Consider the following 23,700-nt stretch of genomic DNA (forward strand, 5'->3'; position numbering starts at 1 on the left):
AATAACTCTGGAACACTTCAACATATCCCAGTGATTCGGAGATTGTTTTTCCATGGTAAATTATAATTTATGATAATGGTAAATTTAGGTCGATATGTTTTGTGTTTATTTATAAAAAAAAAATATCAGAAGTTTGCCAAATGTTAAAAAAATAGCAATTTTAAAACTTTGAATGATGATCTCTTTAATCCAGATAGTCATACCACAGAAAAACAAGAATAAATAATATTTCCCACATGTCTGCTTTACATCAGCACCATTTGTGAAATGTTATTTTATTATGTTAGCATATTGGAAGGTTTCATTTTTTCAAGGAAATTTACAAAATTTATTTTTTTAGTGACCTATTCAGGCTTGAAGTGACTTTGAGGGTCCTTATATATTGGAAAACCTCCAAAAGTTATATCATTTTAAAAACAGCACCCCCCGACATATTGAAAACTGCTGTCAGGTAGTTTATTAACTCTTCAGGTGATTTTCAGGAATTAATGCAAAGTGACAAGACAGAAATGAAAGTTTATTTTTACCACCTAAATGCCGCTAACTTCTGAACAGGTTACAACATCCGGCAGACTCTAAGGCCGCTATTTGGCCATTAATTGCCATGGCAAACATCAGGACCACAAAATGATGATCTCAGGGTGTCAATGATGTTATATAGGAAGACCCCACACTCTGCTAATCATTTATATGATGTAGTCACTATTGACAGCATCATCTAAGGGGTTAAACAGATATGGACAGTACCAGCACTGACCATGGCTGATGCAGCAGGTTGTCAGCTATAGTGTACAGCCGACAGCTGCTGGATTGTCACCCACTGGGGGATGCTAGTCTCATATCTCAGGTCAGCAAAAAGATGTATTGTGGTCATTAAGGGGTAAACAAAGGTGAAGCATCTTCAGTTATTGTTCCTTCATCTAAGATTTATATATGGCAAAAAAAAACAAAAAAAAAAAAAAAACAACAACCCACATTTGTAACTTAGCTCAAAAAACAGAAGCCCAAATGTACTTGGATTTAAAAACTGTGGAAACCTGTAGTGACTAAAGTTCAAGATGAAGGTGGCTCCAGATCTACTAATCTTCCCCATTGTACATTTGAAGTGTTTGCCAAGGGAAGAAAGAATATAAAAAAAGGACCACAAATGTCTACAATATTGAAAGCAGAGAATGGAATTCTCGCACTCATGCATCATCTGCTTCCTGTCCTCGGACATCTTCCTCTTCGTCATCGTCATCAAGATCTTTATCAAGTGGTGCACCACCGTCTTTCGATATCTCCTCTACATGAGCGAGCATGTCTGCCATAAGAGCTTCTTCCAACTTTTTCCTCACCTGCTGCACAAGTTCTTCCTGTTTCCTGGAAAATATTAAAGATTTGAGTGTCAATGACATATTACATGGCCCAGGACAAATCTGCAACCCCAGGCAAAAATTATGGAATCAGCAGCCTTGGAGGATGTTCATTCAGTTCTTAAATTTTGTAGAAAAAAAAAAGCAGATCACAGACATGGCACAAAACTAAAGTCATTTCAGATGGCAACTTTCTGGCTTTAAGAAACACTAAAAGAAATCAAGAACAAATGTGGTAGTCAGTAGGGTTGAGCGACCTTAACCTTTTTAGAGTCGAGCCGTGTTTCGCGAAACCCGACTATCTTAGAAGTCGAGTCGAGTGGAATCGGCTGATTATCGCGAAAAGTCGGGTATCGCCCGAAACACGAAACCCAATGCAAGTCAATGGGGGAGCATAGTCGGCAGTGAGTGGAGGCCAGGAAAACACCTACACTGCCCATTTTAATGGCAAAAACATCCATTCTTGTTACAGAAGCTTGTCAATCGTAATTTAGCTTATAATAATTGGAAGGCATTTGAAATTGGGGGTCATTTGGCTAAAGTTGTGGGGGGTAGGGCTGGTTCAAGTAATTAGTGGGCCCAGGAAATCTGGAACACGTCACGGCAGTGGAGCAGGGAGAGGTAAGAATTTAAACTTTGCAAGTGCTGTGATCCTGAGCAAGCAGGGGGGGCCCACTCGTTGGCATTGGCACTGGCAGAGGGCCCCTCAAAGTACAGCGGTGTGTTTGCACGGCGGGGGCGCCTCCCACCGGCAGCAACACTTTTGCGTACTATGAGAGGCCCTGTGCCAGTGACGTCGCCAACTAGTATTCCTCCCCCCACCTGATGAAGGAACCTGCACTTTCATCTGCACCTTCCTCTTTATCCCCGTGTAAGGTGGTATGGTATGCGGGAAGAGGAACCTGACTTTCAGCAGGGTCACAATCTTGCTGTGTAGCGTGCACGGGAAATGTTGCGTTATGGGTCAATGTACCAGCAGACTCATCTATCACTGGCTGGGCAATGGGCAGGATGAGGAGGAAACAGATATAGGCCCAAAGAATAAAGTGGGCTAAATGCAGTTCAAAATTGGTAACACAGGACTAACCAGGGGTCATTGCAGTGGAGGACAACTGGAATGAGAGGCTGACACAGAGAGTAGGCCCAAATCAGTAAGTAGTCGAAATGCAGTTCAAAATTGGCAACCGTAGTAAACAGGCGGCACAGCTTTGTTCAGTGGAGGAGAACAGCAAGGAGTGGCAGACACCGATAGTAGGCCCCAACCCAACTAGTAGGCCAAATGCAGTCTAACATTAACAACTACTTAACGAGAGCCTGAAAATGGAATTTCAGGACAGGAAACCAGGAGAACAGCAAGGAGCGGCAGACACTGTTAGTAGGCCCCAAACCAACTAGTACGCCAAATGCAGTTGTTCCATTTAACCACTATTTAACAAGAGCCTGAAGATAGAAGCTCAGGAAAGGCAACCTGGAGAACACCTTGGAGTGGAAGACACCGTCTCTACACCCCATACCCAATTTGTAGGCCTAATGCAGTGTAGTTTTCTACAACTACTAAACGAGAGTCAGAAGACCGAAGCAATGTGGATGAAACCTGGGGAACACCTTGGAGTGTAACACACCGTCTCTCTACACCCCATACCAAATGTGTAGGCCTAATGCAGTGTAGTTTCCAACAACTACTAAACGAGAGCATTAAGATCGAAGCAATGGAGAGGAAACCTGGGGAACACCTTGGAGTGGAACACACCGTCTCTCTACACCCCATACCCAATTTGTAGGCCTAATGCAGTGTAGTTTCCATCAACTACTAAACGAGAGCATTAAGATCGAAGCAATGTGGACGAAACCTGGGGAACACCTTGGAGTTGAACACACCGTCTCTACACCCCATACCAAATGTGTAGGCCTAATGCAGTGTAGTTTCCAACAACTACTAAACGAGAGCATTAAGATCGAAGCAATGGCGAGGAAACCTGGGGAACACCTTGGAGTGGAACACACCGTCTCTACACCCCATACCCAATTTGTAGGCCTAATGCAGTGTAGTTTTCTACAACTACTAAACGAGAGTCGGAAGACCGAAGCAACGTGGACGAAACCTGGGGAACACCTTGGAGTGTAACACACCATCTCTCTACACCCCATACCCAATTTGTAGGCCTAATGCAGTGTAGTTTCCAACAACTACTAAACGAGAGCATTAAGATTGAAGCAATGGAGAGGAAACCTGGGGAACACCTTGGAGTTGAACACACCGTCTCTACACCCCATACCAAATGTGTAGGCCTAATGCAGTGTAGTTTCCAACAACTACTAAACGAGAGCATTAAGATTGAAGCAATGGAGAGGAAACCTGGGGAACACCTTGGAGTTGAACACACCGTCTCTACACCCCATACCCAATTTGTAGGCCTTATGCAGTGTAGTTTTCACCAACTACTAAACGAGAGTAGGAAGATCGAAGCAATGTGGACGAAACCTGGGGAACACCTTGTGGCGGCAGACACCGTTAGTAGGCCCTACCAAAGTTGTACCCCCAATGCAGTTTTAAAATTCCTAGAGGCTGAAAACAAGACTATTGACGCTCAGCTTTTTTCAAAGGAACACAGCTGAATTGAGTGGCGCAGACAGACACAGGTAGTAGGCCTTAAACCAAAAATGTGGCTCACTGCAGCTTAAAAAAGGTTACAGGGGTACACAGGCATCATTGCTCTGGGCAGTGTAGGACAATTTCAATAGTGGACCGCAGACAGACTTTGTACGCCTACTATTAAAAAAAGGATGCTCTATGCAATAAAAAATAGGTTCCAGGGGTACACGGGCAGCAGTGGTCTGGTCAGTGTAGTAGTAGTAGAAAGAACGGGCCGCAGACAGGCTTCGAAGGCCTAACATAAAAAAATATTGGGCTGTAGGCACTTTAACATTGGTTCCAGGGGTACACGGGCAGCAGTAGACTGGTCAGTGTAGTAGTAGTAGAAAGAACGGGCCGCAGACAGGCTTCGAAGGCCTAACATAAAAAAATATTGGGCTGTAGGCACTTTTAAATAGGTTCCAGGGGTACACAGGCAGCAGTAGACTGGTCAGTGTAGTAGTAGTAGAAAGAACGGGCCGCAGACAGGCTTCGAAGGCCTAACATAATAAAATTGGGCTGGCTGTAGGCAATTTAAAATTGGTTCCAGGGGTACACGGGCAGCAGTGGTCTGGTCAGTGGAGGCCTAGTGGAAGGAGGGACCGCAGACAGGCTTCGAAGGCCTAACATAATAAAATTGGACAGGCTGTAGGCACTTTATGATTGGTTCCAGGGGTACTCGGGCAGCAGTGGTCTGGTCAGTGGAGGCCTAGTGGAAGGAGGGACCGCAGACAGGCTTCGAAGGCCTAACATAATAAAATTGGACAGGCTGTAGGCACTTTATAATTGGTTCCAGGAGTACACGGGCAGCAGTAGACAGGTCAGTGGAGGCCTAGTGGAAGGAGGGACCGCAGACAGGCTTCGAAGGCCTAACATAACAAAATTGGACAGGCTGTAGGCACTTTATCATTGGTTCCAGGAGTACACGGGCAGCAGTAGACAGGTCAGTGTAGTAGTAGTTGAAAGAACGGGCCGCAGACAGGCTTCGAAGGCCTAACATAATTAAATTGGACAGGCTGTAGGCACTTTATAATTGGTTCCAGGAGTACACGGGCAGCAGTAGACAGGTCAGTGGAGGCCTAGTGGAAGGAGGGACCGCAGACAGGCTTCGAAGGCCTAACATAATAAAATGGGCTGGCTGCAGGCAATTTATGATTGGTTCCAGGGATACACGGGCAGCAGTACACAGGTCAGTGGAGGCCTAGTGGAAGGAGGGACCGCAGACAGGCTTCGAAGGCCTAACATAATAAAATGGGCTGGCTGTAGGCAATTTAAAATTGGTTCCAGGGGTACACGGGCAGCAGTACACAGGTCAGTGGAGGCCTAGTGGAAGGAGGGACCGCAGACAGGCTTCGAAGGCCTAACATAATAAAATTGGACAGGCTGTAGGCACTTTATGATTGGTTCCAGGGGTACACGGGCAGCAGTGGTCTGGTCAGTGGAGGCCTAGTGGAAGGAGGGACCGCAGACAGGCTTCGAAGGCCTAACATAATAAAATGGGCTGGCTGTAGGCAATTTAAAATTGGTTCCAGGGGTACACGGGCAGCAGTAGACAGGTCAGTGTAGGAGTAGTTGAAACAACGGGCCGCAGACAGGCTTCGAAGGACTTTATAATTGGTTCCAGGGGTACACGGGCAGCAGTAGACAGGTCAGTGTAGTAGTAGTTGAAAGAACGGGCCGCAGACAGGCTTCGAAGGCCTAACAATTAAATTGGACAGGCTGTAGGCACTTTATAATTGGTTCCAGGAGTAAACGGGCAGCAGTAGACAGGTCAGTGTAGTAGTAGTTGAAAGAACGGGCCGCAGACAGGCTTCGAAGGCCTAACATAATTAAATTGGACAGGCTGTAGGCACTTTATAATTGGTTCCAGGAGTGCACGGGCAGCAGTAGACAGGTCAGTGGAGGCCTAGTGGAAGGAGGGACCGCAGACAGGCTTCGAAGGCCTAACATAATAAATTGGGCTGGCTGTAGGCAATTTAAAATTGGTTCCAGGGGTACACGGGCAGCAGTGGTCTGGTCAGCGGAGGCCGATTGTAATGAGTGTCTGCCAGTTAGTAGTCCAAAACAATAAATAAATGTGAATGTCTCGCATTAAAACAAAACGAAAACACTAAAGGGTGCAATCAATAAGTACAGGGGTGGGATCCTCTGCGTAGTTTCAGACCTACTAATTTAGCGCAAAGTATTTACTGTGGTAAATAGAGGACACTGCCCCTGACTATGTTAAGTACCATCATACATGTCAACACAATGGTATTGTCAGTGGCAGGAATGGAAGGATGTCAGCGCATAGACTAAACATTGGTGGAAGTGTGAGAGATAACTGTGGAAGTGGTAGAGCAATGTTTGACCTGGGGGTGGGTGAACTCTCTTGTGGCCGGCGGTATAGGCCCAGGGCCCCTCATGTTACAACAGTGTGTCTGACGTTGGGTGCGCACCACCACCGCCAGAGACACTTTATTGTACTATGAGGGACTCAGTGGCAGTGCCGTCGACCAAAAGCGGGCACACCCACCTCTTCAGACAAACAGCACTCTCACGGGTGCTTGCGCCAAGTCGCGATACCACGGCCCCGTGTGGGGAGTTTGGCCATTTAGGGAGGTGTAAACATGTCGTATGCTGGACAATAAGCTGCAGCAAATTAGACATTAGAAAAGTAATTCACAGTAGTCCACAGGCAAGAGCTTTTCATAGGAAAGCTAGGTGTCGGCCGGGCAAGGTGGGGCAAAAGAATTCGAAATCCAGTTGTGGTTCATTTTAATGAATGTTAGATCATCAACATTTTGGGTAGCCAGACGAGTCCTTTTTTCGGTTAATATTGAACCTGCAGCACTGAATACTCTTTCTGATAGGACACTAGCTGCCGGGCAAGCAAGCTCCTGCAACGCATATTCTACCAATTCTGGCCAGGTGTCTAATTTTGATGCCCAGTAATCAAATGGGAATGACGGTTGAGGGAGAACATCGATAAGGGATGAAAAATAGTTTGTAACCATACTGGACAAATGTTGTCTCCTGTCACTTTCAATTGATGCAGCAGTACCTGTCCTGTCTGCGGTCATAGCAAAATCACTCCACAACTTGGTCAGAAAACCCCTCTGTCCAACGCCACTTCTGATGTGTGCACCCCTAACACTCCTGGTCTGCTGCCCCCTGGAGCTCGTGTGAGAACGATCACGGGCGCTGTGTGCTGGGAATGCCTGAAGCAAACGGTCAACAAGAGTTGATTGTTTGGTTGCTAATATTAGTTCCAAGTTCTCATGTGGCATAATATTTTGCAATTTGCTTTTATAGCGTGGATCAAGGAGGCAGGCCAACCAGTAATCGTCATCGTTCATCATTTTAGTAATGCGTGTGTCCCTTTTGAGGATACGTAAGGCATAATCCACCATGTGGGCCAAAGTTCCAGTTGTCAAATCTGCGGTTGTGATTGGTTGAGGGGCAGTTTCAGGCAAATCTACGTCACTTGTGTCCCTCAAAAAACCAGAACCCGGCCTTGCCACGCAACCAATTTCCAGTAACCCCGGGAAAGCTTTCTCATTAAAAATATACTCATCCCCATCATCCTCCTCGTCCTCCACCTCCTCTTCGCCCGCTACCTCGTCCTGTACACTGCCCTGACCAGACAATGGCTGACTGTCATCAAGGCTTTCCTCTTCCTCTGGTGCAGACGCCTGATCCTTTATGTGCGTCAAACTTTGCATCAGCAGACACATTAGGGGGATGCTCATGCTTATTATGGCGTTGTCTGCACTAACCAGCCGTGTGCATTCCTCAAAACACTGAAGGACTTGACACATGTCTTGTATCTTCGACCACTGCACACCTGACAACTCCATGTCTGCCATCCTACTGCCTGCCCGTGTATGTGTATCCTCCCACAAAAACATAACAGCCCGCCTCTGTTGGCACAGTCTCTGAAGCATGTGCAGTGTTGAGTTCCACCTTGTTGCAACGTCTATGATTAGGCGATGCTGGGGAAGGTTCAAAGACCGCTGATAGGTCTGCATACGGCTGGAGTGTACAGGCGAACGGCGGATATGTGAGCAAAGTCTACGCACTTTGAGGAGCAGGTCGGAGAACCCAGGATAAGTTTTCAATAAGCACTGCACCACCAGGTTTAAGGTGTGAGCCAGGCAAGGAATGTGTTTCAGTTGGGAAAGGGAGATGGCAGCCATGAAATTCCTTCCGTTATCACTCACTACCTTGCCTGCCTCAAGATCTACTGTGCCCAGCCACGACTGCGTTTCTTGCTGCAAGAACTCGGACAGAACTTCCGCGGTGTGTCTGTTGTCGCCCAAACACTTCATAGCCAATACAGCCTGCTAACGCTTGCCAGTAGCTGGCCCATAATGGGACAACTGGTGTGCAAGTGTCAGCTGCCGATGGAGTGGTTGGCCGACTGCGGTCTGTGGAAGAGCTCTCGCTTCTGCAGGAGGACGAGGAGGAGGAGGAGGGGGTGCGAACGCCTACAGCCAACTGTTTCCTAGACCGTGGGCTAGGCACAACTGTCCCGAAATTGATGTCCCCTGTGGACCCTGCATCCACCACATTCACCCAGTGTGCCGTGATGGACACGTAACGTCCCTGGCCATGCCTACTGGTCCATGCATCTGTAGTCAGGTGCACCTTTGTACTCACAGATTGCCTGAGTGCATGGACGATGCGCTGTTTAACATGCTGGTGCAGGGCTGGGATGGCTTTTCTGGAAAAAAAGTGTCGACTGGGTAGCTCGTAGCGTGGTTCAGCGTACTCCATCAGGGCTTTGAAAGCTTCGCTTTCAACTAACCGGTAGGGCATCATCTCTAACGAGATTAGTCTAGCTATGTGGGCGTTAAAACCCTGTGTACGCGGATGCGAGGATAAGTACTTCCTTTTTCTAACCAGAGTCTCATGTAGGGTGAGCTTGACTGGAGAGCTGGAGATCGTGGAACTAGCGGGTGTGCCGGTGGACATGGCAGACTGAGAGACGGTTGGAGACGGTATTGTTTCCGCCGGTGCCCTAGATGCAATATTTCCTCCTACAAAACTGGTGATTCCCTGACCCTGACTGCTTTTGGCTGGCAAAGAAACCTGCACAGATACTGCCGGTGGTGCGGAAAATGGTGGCCTTACAGTGACGGAAGGGATGTTGCGTTGCTGACTAGCTTCATTGGCCGAGGGTGCTACAACCTTAAGGGACGTTTGGTAGTTAGTCCAGGCTTGAAAATGCATGGTGGTTAAATGTCTATGCATGCAACTTGTATTGAGACTTTTCAGATTTTGACCCCTGCTTAAGCTAGTTGAACATTTTTGACAGATGACTTTGCGCTGATCAATTGGATGTTGTTTAAAAAAAATGCCAGATCATGCTCCTATTTACTTAACAATCTCACTTCATTCTGCCTCAAGACCAGGTTTCTCTTGGCGCTTGAATGAAAATCTGTTACAAGATCCCATATGTAAATCCAAGATTGATCAAACAATCACAGATTTCCTGACTGACCACGAGGAAGACACCACGTCCCCCACTGTACAATGGGAGGCGTTGAAAAGTGTAATAAGAGGCGTCCTCATTTCTCATGGCGCTAGGCTAAAAAAAGAAAGAGCGGCGGAAATACTTAGCTTAACAGAACAAATACACCAATTAGAAAACAAACACAAACGAGATCTTGAGGCTAGCACATTTGCTAGGCTCTCCTCGGCCAGACAAAAACTGCTATCTATAATAGACCAAAAATCCAAATGCCTCAGAGAAAGACTTAAGAGCCGCTTCTACCAGCTCGGCAATAAAAGTGGTAGACTCTTGGCCAGAGCTCTCAATCAACGCAATCCCAACACTTACATCCCTTTTATTAAAAACAAAGAGGGGAAGAAAGTTTTTAATACCAGAGATATTCTCTCCAACGTCAGCGAATACTACAAATCTCTATATAACATAGCAGGACACTATAAAGAGGCTCCATTACATTCTCTCCGTAATAAAATCAAATCATATTTACAGGAACATAAACTACCCACTCTGCCTGAAGGTGATCTACTTGATCTTGAAAAGGAATTCTCAGTGGAGGAGGTGTCTGAAACCATCAGCGCCCTGAAACAGGGCAAGAGCCCGGGCCCTGATGGGTACTCAGCAGGCTTTTACAAGTCATTCAACTCACTGCTTAGCCCAATATTCCTGAAGGCATGTAATTATGTCTCTCTTGGGGGCTCGTTCCCTACACAGGCACTCATCGCTCACATAACAGTTCTCCCTAAGCCGGGCAAGGATCCTTCTACTTGCGACAATTACCGTCCGATTTCCTTAATAAACCTAGACATTAAAATATATGCAAAAATGTTAGCCAATAGACTATGTCCCCTTTTACCGAAATTAATAAACCAGGATCAGGTGGGCTTCGTCCCAGGGCGAGAGGCGAGGGATAATACAATCCGAACCATCTCTCTAATTGACAGAGCGGGCAGAGAGGGGGACCCCCTGTGTATCATGTCAATTGACGCTGAAAAGGCCTTTGACCGGGTCCATTGGGAATTTATTTCTCAGACTCTAGAGGAAATTGGCCTAAAAGAGAACATGCTGCGTAGGATCTCCGCCCTGTATTCTTCCCCTAGTGCTCAGGTCAAGGTAAATGGCACACTATCGGAAATGTTCCCGATCAGGAATGGTACAAGACAGGGGTGCCCTCTCTCTCCCCTCTTATATATTCTAACAATGGAGCATTTAGCTGTGGCCTTGAGAAACAACCCATCAATCACTGGTATAAAACTTCGTTCCGAAGAACATAAGCTAGCGCTTTTTGCAGATGACATCCTGTTATATATTACGGCCCCCTCTACGAGTCTACCAAACATCATTTCGGAGCTACATAAATTCGGATTTCTAAGCAACTTCAAAATAAATTCCCATAAATCCGAAATCCTAAACATTTCACTCTAACTCCCTTTGGTAAATCATCTTAGGAAGACCTTCCCATTTAAATGGTGCTTTGATTCCCTTACTTATTTAGGTATTAAAATTACAAGCAAAACATCTAAGTTGTTCGAAACCAACCTAGCACCAACCCTACAGAAAACAAACTCAGATTTAGAGAAATGGCACAGGCTTCAATTGTCCTGGCTGGGTAGGATCAACGCAGTTAAGATGGACCTCCTGCCTCGCCTCTTATATTTTTTCCAAACAATCCCCCTATACCTACCGGCTTCTTTCTTTTCCCGCCTCAAACAAATGATTACTCGTTTTATTTGGTCTCATAACCGGGCGCGTATTTCATATACAACATTAAGTAGATCTAAACTGATGGGTGGATTGGGTCTCCCGGATCTCGCAATTTATAGCTACGCATCAATGGGAACTTGTATTCTAGACCTTTATCACAGTAAAAACAGCAAAAAATGGGTAAACCTAGAAAACGATCTTAACGGATGCGACTCCCGAGTTGTTCTTTGGACAGGAGACAGGGGGCCAGGACCAGGCACTTACATACCCTTCCTCACACGAAACATACTGCTTCTTATTAAAAACCGAAACAAAGACCTTCAGATCACAACTCTCCCGGGCCCCTTAATTCCAATTCATGACAATTCTGCTTTTCCGGCGGGGCTGAATAGAGAGACATTTCTACATAAGAGAAAAGATTCCAATCCCATCATCCATGACTACTTAAAAGAAACTGGTATGAAGACCCTTCGGGAATTATTCCCAGAGGAGGAATCACACTCTGTTGATTGGTTCTTCTATGAACAACTAAAAAGTTATATCCACTCAATCTCTAAACAAGCCAATATCAGCAGACCGCTAACTCCCTTTGAGAAGCTTTGTATATCAGCAAATCCCCCGGATCATACTGTCTCGCTGCTGTATAAAATCTTCCAAGAGGGGAGGGCTCCACTGCAGGGTTGGCCATTGTTTTTCTCGAAGTGGGAGGACGATCTGGGAAGGTCCTTGTCATCTGAAGATAGGGGAAAAATTCTTCTCTTCTCATCTAGATCGTCATTATGCGCGGTATCACAGGAGAGGAGCTATAAGATTCTAGCAAGATGGTACAGATGCCCCTCCATGGTGCATGCGGTGTTCCCCACGACCCCTGACACCTACTGGAGATGTCTAAAGGAGATAGGCTCTTACATGCATATCTGGTGGGACTGCCCCCCCATAAAGGATTTGTGGTTGGCTGTTTTTGAACTTCATAACAAGCTGTCTATCATACAGATCCAACCTTCACCAAGTATAGCATTGTTGTCTCTATGCGACTTGTCAATATCTAGGTTCAAGAAGGGTATCCTTAGACACTTTCTTACTGCAGTCAGAAATTAATTCCTCGGTTTTGGAAACAAGAAAAATTTCCTTCCCGTACAGAATTTGTGGCAGAACTTAATAACATCTATAGAATGGAGCAGCTGATAAACCAGTCACCAGGTAACGCAGAAAAAACCTACAACATATGGGCCCCCTGGATCGCTTTTAGGGAAACTCCTGAACTAGACCTCTGGGTTTCCAGAACCCGACACATTGTATAGCTTGTTCTCGTGTACATCCGGGCCGTTTCTTGACGTGTGTTCTGTCCGCTAGGATACGGAGGCAGCCACACTCCTTCCCCGAATTTCCCCCACCCTCTTCCATTCCTCCCTTCTTCTTGTCCTTCTTCCTTTCCCCTTTTCTGACTTTCTATGTTTGTCTTCCCCATATCCAGTTTGATTATATATATATATAGTATTTTAAATGAATACAAAAGAACATATCAACGGTTACCAGCTATCCCGGATGTTTTCTATTATTATTATCTCATATTCTCGGGTCAGCCAATAGCATTATTAACCAGACAGTTAAAGTATAAGATTTAATTGTTACAACAATGCTCTTCTTGTTCGACTTGTAATTACCGCCTACCATTGCACAGATTTACCAGTTTGTAATGTTTACCTTTAATCTTTATTGCTGTGACCAATAAAATGATTTATACTAAAAAAAATGCCAGACTGCACTCTTCCTAGCATCGGATCCCTTTTCAGGGATTGCAGACTGAGCTTTAACCGGATGGCCACGCTGTCCTCCAACAGGTTTTGGCTTTGCCACGCGTTTTGGGCCAGATACGGGCCCGGCCGATGGAACCTGTTGAGATGTTGATGCCTGCTGCGGCCCCTCCTCCACCTCCGCTTCTGAACTACTGCCGCCTGCACCCTGTTCCCCCAATGGCTGCCAATCGGGGTCAACAACTGGGTCATCTATTACCTCCTCTTCTAGCTCGTGTGCAACTTCGTCTGTGTCACCGTGTCGGTCGGTGGTATAGCGTTCGTGACGGGGCAACATAGTCTCATCAGGGTCTGATTGTGGATCAGTACCCTGAGAGGGCAATGTTGTGGTCTGAGTCAAAGGACCAGCATAGTAGTCTGGCTGTGGCTGTGCATCAGTGCACTCCATGTCAGAATCTACTTGTAATGGGCATGGCCTGTTAACTGTTTCACTTTCTAAGCCAGGGACGGTATGTGTAAAGAGCTCCATGGAGTAACCCGTTGTGTCGCCTGCTGCATCCTTCTCTCTTGTTGTTGTTTTTGCTGAAGAGGACAAGGAAGCGACTTGTCCCTTACCGTGAACATCCACAAGCGACGCGCTGCTTTTACATTTACCAGTTTCAGAAGAGGAGGCAAAAGAGCTAGAGGCCGAGTCTGCAAGGTAAGCCAAAACTTGCTGTTGCTGCTCCGGCTTTAAAAGCGGTTTTCCTACTCCCAGAAAAGAGAGCGTTCGAGGCTTTGTGTATCCAGACGACGAACCTGGCTCCACAGCTCCAGACTTAGGTGGAATATTTTTTTTCCCACGACCACCTGATGCTCCACTACCCCTACCATCATTACCAGCTGACAATGAACGCCCACGGCCACGACCTCTTGCACCAGACTTCCTCATTGTTTTAAAAACTTAACCAAAGTAACTATTTGTTGCTGTCAAACAACTTACACGGTGAGCTATAACTTCAGTATGATTTCAATATCCCTTTACAGGTTGGTGAGACCACAAGGAAAATCAGGCACAATGTTACACACTCTGTTTTCTGTGGCACCAAATCACAGAGATGCCACACACGCAGGACTGTCACTCAAGCACAAATGTCAATATTAATCTCCCACTGATTTTTTTTTTTCAGGGAGACTTTAGAAACAAAATAAAATAAAATGATTTTTTCAGGAAGAATTTAGAACCCAAATCAAGCAACAAAATAAATAGGCTTTCTATGGCCCAACAATTTGAGAGAGAGAGAGAGAGAGAGAGAGATGGCACACCCAGGAGTCAAGACTGGCACACAAGCAGAAAGGGCAATATTAATCTCCCACTGATTTTTTTTTTTTTTTCAGGGAGACTTTAGAAACAAAATAAAATAAAATGATTTTTTCAGGGACAATTTAGAAACCAAATAAAAAAAAAAAAATAGGCTTTCTATGGCCCACTGAGTGAGAGATGGCACACACAGGAGTCAGGAGTGGCACACAAGCCCAGAGGCCAATATTTTTCTCCCACTGATTGATGTAGTGATTTTTTCAGGTAGAATTTAGAACCCAAATCAAGCAACAAAATAAATAGGCTTTCTATGGCCCACTGAGTGAGAGATGGCACACACAGGGATGGCACTCTAGCAGAAATGCCAATCTTAATCTCCCACAAAAAAAAAAATAAAAACAGGGACTGTCCTACAATTACTATCTCCCTGCAGTAATCTCAGCCAGGTATGGCAGGCAGCAATAAGGAGTGTACTGATGCACAAATTAAATAAAAAGTGTGGACAAACAAAAAAGATAGCTGTGCAGAAAGGAAGGAACAAGAGGATTTGTGCTTTGAAAAAAGCAGTTGGTTTGCACAGCGGCGTACACACAGCAATGCAGCTATCAGGGAGCCTTCTAGGGCAGCCCAATGAGCTACAGCACTGAGAAAAAAAAAAAAAAAATGTAGCTTCCACTGTCCCTGCACACCAAAGGTGGTGTTGGACAGTGGAAATCGCTACAGCACAAGCGGTTTGGTGGTTAATGGACCCTGCCTAACGCTATCCCTGCTTCTGACGAAGCGGCAGCAACCTCTCCCTAAGCTCAGATCAGCAGCAGTAAGATGGCGGTCGGCGGGAACGCCCCTTTATAGCCCCTGTGACGCCGCAGACAGCAAGCCAATCACTGCAATGCCCTTCTCTAAGATGGTGGGGACCAGGACCTATGTAATCACGCTGCCCACACTCTGCGTTTACCTTCATTGGCTGAGAAATGGCGCTTTTCGCGTCATTGAAACGCGACTTTGGCGCGAAAGTCGCGTACCGCATGGCCGACCCCACACAGGGGTCGGATCGGGTTTCATGAAACCCGACTTTGCCAAAAGTCGGTGTGGAGACCAGACTGAACCAAAGGATCCATTTTGTCTCCCAGATGAAATCTGCTTCTGCACAGCAAACTTGACATTTCCTTTTATAGAAGTAATCACGCGCGCATTTCTCCTTGATATTGTAGCCTTTCACCCACATACCAGATATTGTAACTTTTCACTAGTATAGATTTGCTTTGTAAGTGATTATGAAATATGAGCGCTTGTGCGCATGTCTGTAAATGCCTAACTTCTTACTATATAAAGAAGGGGCAGCGCCCAGTGAGGCAGGCGTGCTCCGGGGCTACCCCTGTTTATGAACACACAACCTTTGTGCTGCGTGTCATTTACTTGGATTCCTCAATCCAGGAAGCCAGGGACGGAAGAGGACTCAACATTTCTTGGCGCCCGAAACAGGGACCCGAGGCGAGAGTATCTGCTCGAGATTCACCTGCGGATACGGACAACGGAGATCTGGGATAATGGACGGCAAATGAACTGAAAAACCTGGCCAGGTAAGAGACATAATTAGTTCTCTTTTATCTGCCCTGTATTATCCGAAAGATCTCTACGAGCCGTGTCATGCTGGGTTAGTCTAGTAGTGAGTAGATACCTATAAAACTCGGGTTACCATATTGTATAGATTTATGAGTCCTGTCCCTGGCAGTGTGTGAACAAGTGTGAAGGTTGTGGCATGTTATGAAAGAAGGATAAAAGTACGTAGAACAATAAGCCGAAATTGTTAGGACAAGTCTTATTAGTGAAGTCAGCCTAACTGGGTCATGTGGTTGCGTCCTTTCGGGGAGACCTCCGCCCATGCTTGACTCTCTTTGAGAAACTTGTTCCTTCATTTTTGGATAAGAGTTTGATAGAATGAGCCCAGGACACGAGTCCATGAGCCTGGGACAAGTATGATAACAGAGACGGAGAGTTTGGTGATCTGTTTGGTGTTGCTGATCCTGTTTGCGTGCATTGTAGGAATCAAGTTTATTCTGCACATTAGAAAGAACGGAGCAAATCAGCCCTTCAATATCTTAGCTCCCTAGGAGAGAAGGCAACGAGACATCACTCCAGAGAGGTGGTTGTCCAAACGTCACCTAGGGTAGATACAGCTATTATTGAAAAGAAAAATGGGAAATAAACAGACAAAATCCGTCTTAGGACAAGTAGAAGCAAAAGATATCATACAGGAAAGATGTGGAAAGACAGTCAGAAGGCAGATCAGAAGGGTAAGAGAAAAATTGGGAATTTCAGAAGCACTTATGTTTAGCACTGAATGGGAAAGACTGAGTAAAGAACGAGGTGGAATTATCAAAGACAATGGGTGGGAAGAAATCATACACTGTATGATAAAGGTCTCAAAAACAGCTAAAGAGGAGAATTGGAAGTATGATCCAGACACTTCCAAATGGAGTATGGGTACGGGAAAATGTTGTGCTACGACTCATTCAGTTCCTCCTCCTTACCTAGATCCGAATGTTCAACCATTTGTACCTTCTGAAGGAGGACAAACCAAACCAAATTTATATCCTGGGTTAAATGGGGTGGAAGGATGGGTGTGCAAAAATTGTGGCCAGCAGAATCCAGACTGGAGAACTGAATGTTCTGCCTGTGGGGCCCCCAGAGGTCATCAATTGTTAGCTCCTGTTAGGATAGTACCGAAACCCTTCAGAGAAACTGGTGTAGATGGAGCAATGGCAACTAGATATCACCAAACCCGACAATACTTCCCTTGGTCCCCCGCTGAAGGAATGTCTCTTCTACATAATGCACCAGATCCTACCCAGTACCCAGTTAGATTCGCACAGTATATACAGCAAATTATGCAGACTCATGCAGGAGTCTGGGCAGATGGAGAGGAATTATGTAGAATGAAAATGACTCCTGGTGTCTTCCAGGAACTGCTAACACATCTACAGGGACACAGGCCACAGGTGGGACAGGAGCTACAAGAGGGACAAGCGGGACAAGGTGCCTTACAAACGATAGAATCAGGAACACAATTTGTAGACCATTTAATAGTTTTCATGAGGCAGAAACAGAGGCAGAGAGGAACAACGGGAGTGGTGGCTCAGAGACCTGGACAATCGGTAGATGAATATTATCTAGGGGTAGAGAATAATTTTAGAGATGAAGGAATAGATCTAACCGCTCCAGGAATGATGAGGTTAATTACAAAAACCTTTATAGATGGATTGTCTCCAAAAGTAAAGAAAAAACTTAAGGCTGCAACTCCTGATTGGAGAACCTTGGAAGACCCACACTTGGCCAGGCAAAAAGCCGTAGGGATAGAGTTGGATTTAAGAGAAAATCATAAGCCTGTCAGAATAGCGCAAGCAAACACAACAGGTGGAAGGGCAAGACATAATTTTCCCTGTCATTACTGCAAGAAACCAGGACATTTCCAGAGAGAATGTAGAAAGAAGCAGGCAGACATAAAATCAGGAAAATTTGTACCAAAGAATAAGCCCTCAGACATCCAACAGACATCCATAGTGGATGGTCCCATACCAGACTCAGATTGACTCAATGTGTTACAAACTTCCCTACCAGCTAGAAGACCTATAATACAGGTGAATGTGGGGGGAAGAGAGATTCCATTTTTAATAGATACAGGTGCAACTTCCTCAATTTTGAATCAGGATTTTCTTCCGAACCCAGAAGATGTTTCACAGCAAACAACTTTGGCTGAGGGTTATGATGGGGTAATTCGAACACTGCAATATACTGTGCCCCTAGAGGTCTCATTAGGACCTAAATGTTTTGCATCCAGATTTTTGTATGCCAGAGGTGCCCCAACATGTTTGTTGGGAACTGATGTCTTGAAGAAATTAGAAGCTAACATCAATTTTAGGGAAGATGGCACAGTCATGCTGACTATCCCTGATGATGCGGAAACATTAGAACAATATGTCAGAATTCAGGCTTTTGAGGATTATACTGAAGAAAAAGAGTACACCACAGATCTAGACCTCTCAACAGTCCCAGAAACACTGTGGGCACAGGGTGACACTGATGTGGGATTATTGCATATCTCTCCTGTAAAACTATCTGTGCAACCAGGAACTGTTCTCCCACAGCTCAGACAATACCCTGTGAGTGCCCAGCAGGAACTAGCGATTACAAAACAGATAGAGGGATATAGAGAGAAAGGGGTTTTGGTAGAGATACAATCACCTGCTAACACTCCTCTGTATCCAGTCAAGAAGAGAACTCTTGATAAGGGTTCTATGCCCAAATATCGTATGGTACATGATCTAAGAGAAATAAACAAAGTTCTAGATCCAATCACCCCAGTTGTACCCAATCCTCATACGTTACTATCACAGATACCAGCCAGTTCTCAAGTGTTTACTGTAATAGATCTTTCAAATGCATTTTTCTCGGTTCCTTTACACCAAGACAGTTGGCATTTGTTTGCATTTACATTTAAGGGCAAACAGTTGGCGTGGACACGCCTTCCACAGGGAATGATACACTCCCCTACTCTTTATTCAAATGCCCTACAAACAGTCCTTCAGAGGTTTGAACCCGAACCACAGGTAGTAATTTTGCAGTATGTGGATGACCTACTACTTTGCTGCCCAGATCTAGAAACTGCAGAAAGGTCCACTGTGAGTTTACTATGTTTCCTAGAAAAAGAAGGGTGTAAAGTGAATAGACAAAAGCTACAAGTTTGTCAGACCAAAGTGGTCTTTCTAGGTCATTGCATTTCTCAAGGTAAAAAGCATCTTACACCTCAAAGAACTGAAGCAATAAGACAGATGAATGAGCCTAGAAATCATAAACAGCTACGAGCATTTTTAGGAATAGTGTCTCATTGTAGACAATGGATTATACATGCCAGTCAACTAATGCAACCACTGTATGACTGTGTAAAAAGTGAACCTTATTTGTTGACAAAAGAAGGTCAGATTTCGTTCCAACAATTAAAAGATGCCCTTGTTTCAGCTCCAGCGTTAGGGCTACCAGACTACACCAAACCATTTCAGCTTATGGCTGCAGAAGTTGATTCCCATGCTACAGGAGTTCTTACCCAGAAGCATGCAGGGAAACAAAGACCAATTGCATATCTTTCAGCAAGGTTAGATCCCGTAGCTAGAGCAGCGCCAACCTGTGTACGTGTAGTTGTTGCTGTCTCACTATTGTTGGACAAAGCATCAGAAATTGTCCTAGAGCATCCACTCACAGTTCAAACTACACATGATGTTTATGGGATATTAAACCAGGTCCAACCAAAACACATCTCCATGGCCAGACATTTGCGGCTTCAGTGTTCTTTGCTGCTACCCTCCACTATCACATTTGCAAGGCTTCAGACTCTCAATTTAGCTACACTGCTACCTCTCGAGTCTGAAGGGGGGAATAAGGACACTGATACACACACAAATTTTTTCCCTACAGACACACATGATTGTACAGAGCTAATTTTACAAGAAACGGTAGGCTTACCCAATGTATCCGAAACACCACTTCAAAATCCAGATTTAGAGCTGTTTATAGATGGTAGTAGGTTTGCAGATGACACAGGTAACTTCCATACAGGGTATGCAGTTGTGTCAGGATCTGAAACTCTCAAAGCAGAACCGCTTCCACCGAAACAATCTGCACAAGAAGCAGAACTAACAGCATTGATTGAAGCTCTAAAAATAGCTAAGAATCAGACAGCTAATATATACACTGATTCTAGGTATGCACATGGTATTGTGTTTGATTTTGGAGTAATCTGGAGAGCTAGAGGTTACATGACAGCGTCAGGACAACCTGTAAAACATGCTTCTCTGATCAAACAGATCTTAGAGGCTGCACAAGAAACAAAAGAAGTAGCAGTAATCAAGGTAGCTGCACATGTGAGACTCGACACTAGGGAATCTAGGGGAAATGATAGGGCTGATAAAGCAGCCAAAGCAGCAGCAGTCAAACCCTTACAACAGGTCCATACTGTAAATCCCACGGAAAATACTGAAGATAGACTGAGACAAGCACAGGAAGATGCAGGAGAAGAGGAGAGGGACAGGTGGAAAAAGGAAGGGGCAGAAGAACAAGAGGGAATTTGGAAGAAAAATGGACTAATATGTCTACCTAGAGCCTGGTACCCGATAGTAGTTGGTGGATTACATCACCCTACGCATGTGTCTGCAAATGCAATGACACTACTGGCAAAGCAAGTCTGGTTGGCTCCAGGTTTTGGCAACTACGCAAGAGACTATTGTGCTGCATGCGCTATATGCCTGACACATAATCCCGGACAGACAGCAAAGACCCCTATGAAGCACCACGTCCGACCTCTCTACCCGTTTCAACGGTTGCAGATAGACTTTATCCAGCTGCCAAAGAGTAATGGGTATGAGTATGTGTTGGTGTGTGTGGACATGTTCTCGGGGTGGCCAGAGGCCTATCCAGTTCGGAAGGCTTCAGCTAAAAACACTGCTGTAAAGCTAGTTACCGAACTGGTGCCCCGTTATGGTCTCCCTGAAGTGATCGAGTCAGATAGGGGTACTCATTTCACTGGAGAAATATTTCAAAATGTACTAAAAATGTTGGGTGTTGAAAGTCAGTTACACACTCCGTATCATCCTCAAAGTTCTGGTAAGGTAGAACGCATGAATGGAACTTTAAAATTAAAAATACAGAAAGCCATGGCTGAAACAGGAAAGCCTTGGACAGAATGCCTTTCACTGGCCCTTTACTCAATACGCAATACCCCAAGGGGTAAGACTAAACTGTCTCCATATGAAATTTTGTTTGGCAGGACTGCCAATTTAGGATGTTACTTTCCACAGCAACTTGTGTTAAATATTGAATCACTGACTTCCTATGTGCAAAATCTTCAGAAACAATTAACTAAGGTGCATGCACAAGTTTTTGCTTCCCTTCCAGATCCTGATAACACTGAAGGAAGTCACAAGTTGGAACCAGGTGATCAAGTCTATATAAAAAGACACACCAGAAAGGCTCTTGAACCAAGATTTGACGGACCCTTCCAAGTCCTGTTGACAACACCTACATCAGTCAAGCTTGAAGGAAAGGCATCATGGATACATGCAAGCCATTGCAAAAAAGCAGTATAAAACTCATGATATTGATGTTAATAATGTTAACCACAACGAAGGCATGGGAAAGACTAAATTCTTTAGCCCCTTTGAACAATAGATTCGTACAACATCATAGAAAATTAGTGCACGACTTGTTAAACAATACACAAACCCTGACAGATTGTTGGATCTGTACCCATTCGCCGGTATCAGCCACAATTATACCTTTTCTAGCAGTTCCCGTATCAGCAGAAGAAATATTCGCTTGGCCTAATTGTTCAGACAACCTGGCCAACAACCAAACTGGCAACACTAGACTATGGAATACTACAATCGCCATACCAATTGTGGGATGGGTAGAATTTCCTTGGTGGCAGGGTAATCTCTCAGGGAGTAGTACACATCTACAATATTTGGCCTATAAGGGTGGAGCCTGGGTCCCTAGGAATAAGACTGGATTAACTAATTTAGGACAGGTCCCCACAGAAAATCTACAGCTCAGTTTCAGTACAACCGCCCCTCCCTCTGATGCTTTCAAACCTGTAGTATTGGAAAGATACCGTATTTTCCGCTTTGTAAGACGCACTTTATTTCCCCCAAATTTGGGGGGGGAAATGTGGGTGCGTCTAACAAAGCGGATATACCGCTTACCATTACAGGCTGGGAGGAGGGGGTGTCCGCCGCCGCTACCGCCTGCCGCCGCTGTCGTCCGCCGCCACTGCCGGGGTTGTCCGCTGCTGCCCCGGGTGATGCTGAAGGCTCCGGTGCTGCGGGGGGCTCTGGCGACATATTGTGAAAGACCAGAGCCCCCCGGCAGTTCTTCCATGCGTTCCAGTATGACTAATTCCGGGAAAATGGCCGCCGGAATCTCGGGAGATGAGATTTCAGCGCTGAGATCTCATCTCTCGAGATTCCGGCGGCCATTTTCCCGGAGTTAGTTCCAGTATGACTGACTCCGGGAAAATGGCCGCCGGAATCTCGGGAGATGAGATTTCAGCGCTGAGATCTCATCTCTCGAGATTCCGGCGGCCATTTTCCCGGAATTAGTCATACTGGAACGCATGGAAGAACTGCCGGGGGGCTCTGGTCTTTCACAAAATGTCGCCAGAGCCCCCCGCAGCACCGGAGACAGCCCTACAGCACAGGAGCCCCCTGCAGACCCCTCATCCCAGCCTGCAGCAAAGGAGCCCCCTGCAGACCCCTCATCCCAGCCTGCAGCAAAGGAGCCCCCTGCAGACCCCTCATCCCAGCCTGCAGCACAGGAGCCCCCCTGCAGCACAGGAGCCCCCTGCAGACCCCCTCATCCCAGCCTGCAGCAATGCTCCACTCCTGCCTCCGGCAACGAGCCTGGGACCCTGATCCACCACAACCACAACCCCCGGTAAGTAATAAGACGCATGGATTATAAGACGCCCCACCAATTTATTAAAAAATAGTTTTTTCCTATTTTTCTCCTCAAAATTTGGGGTGCGTCTTATAATCCGGAGCGTCTTACAAAGCGAAAAATACGGTACATACATAATAGAAAATGGGAACATTCTGAGTTGTTCCCCCAAGGTGATGATAACAGTTGTACAAGTAAGCCGGGGAACCTGGTTTGTAATGAATCTGATGAGTATGTCAACGGAATGCATGTGTGTGGGAATCCCGCAGCCGGGTACTGTAGCCCCTTGGGACAAAAGCCCTCTTGGTGTATGCTTCAAAATGTATCTAGTTTTGTGGATTTGGCTCACAGATTGGTATTGCAGCACTCAGCTCTATGGGATCTGCCTGAAGGTACATTTTGGATATGCGGAGAAGGAGCATATAAATGGCTTCCCGTAGGTATAAAGGGTACTTGTACATTAGGACGCCTAACCCCAGCTACTTTCATAATTTCAAATAAACAAGTGAATATGCAAGCCGTGCCCAAGCACACACTATATAAAAGAGCTGCAGATAACTCACCACGTCCCTCGGGGAGGCCACATATAGTACAAATGGGAATTCCCAACAAAATTGCTAGTACCATTTTTATTTATCCTATGTTAACACAAATGTGGGATAAATTAGTTAGAGCCACGGATTATCTAGATGATCAGATCTGGGATATATTGGATATACTAAACACTAGTGTAGCTGTACAGAATCAGCTTATAATAGTCGTCAACCAACATACCCTGGTATTGGATTACCTAACTGCCTCACAAGGGGGTATGTGTCAAATCATTGGACCCACCTGCTGTCATTATATAGACCCGAATAGTACTATGAGTATGACATTTAAATTAAAGGACGTACAACGACTCAGAGATCAGTATGACAAAGACAATGACCAGAATAAGGATAGCTGGTGGTCAGATACCTTTTCTTTTCTTAACCCAG

The 23,700-nt window shown here is 45.4% G+C and overlaps 1 protein-coding gene across 8 annotated transcripts in view; it reads right to left on the reverse strand.

Annotated features, from left to right (window-relative positions):
* Positions 1 to 442: 442 nt before the first annotated feature.
* MBD3 (methyl-CpG binding domain protein 3) overlaps positions 443 to 23,700 on the reverse strand; it is a 112,933-nt gene continuing 89,675 nt past the window's right edge. For 7 of the 8 annotated variants that reach the window (XM_069740634.1, XM_069740631.1, XM_069740628.1 and 4 more), the window contains one exon: positions 497 to 1,362. In XM_069740634.1, coding sequence (XP_069596735.1) covers positions 1,188 to 1,362 — 175 coding nt within the window. In that variant the 3' untranslated portion in view covers positions 497 to 1,187. Of the gene's footprint in view, positions 1,363 to 23,700 lie in introns of all 8 variants that reach the window. The other variant, XM_069740633.1, reaches the window with a different exon arrangement.

The sequence above is a fragment of the Ranitomeya imitator genome, chromosome 1 (genome assembly GCF_032444005.1).
Source record: "Ranitomeya imitator isolate aRanImi1 chromosome 1, aRanImi1.pri, whole genome shotgun sequence".
In the NCBI taxonomy this organism is placed as follows: Eukaryota; Metazoa; Chordata; class Amphibia; order Anura; family Dendrobatidae; genus Ranitomeya; species Ranitomeya imitator.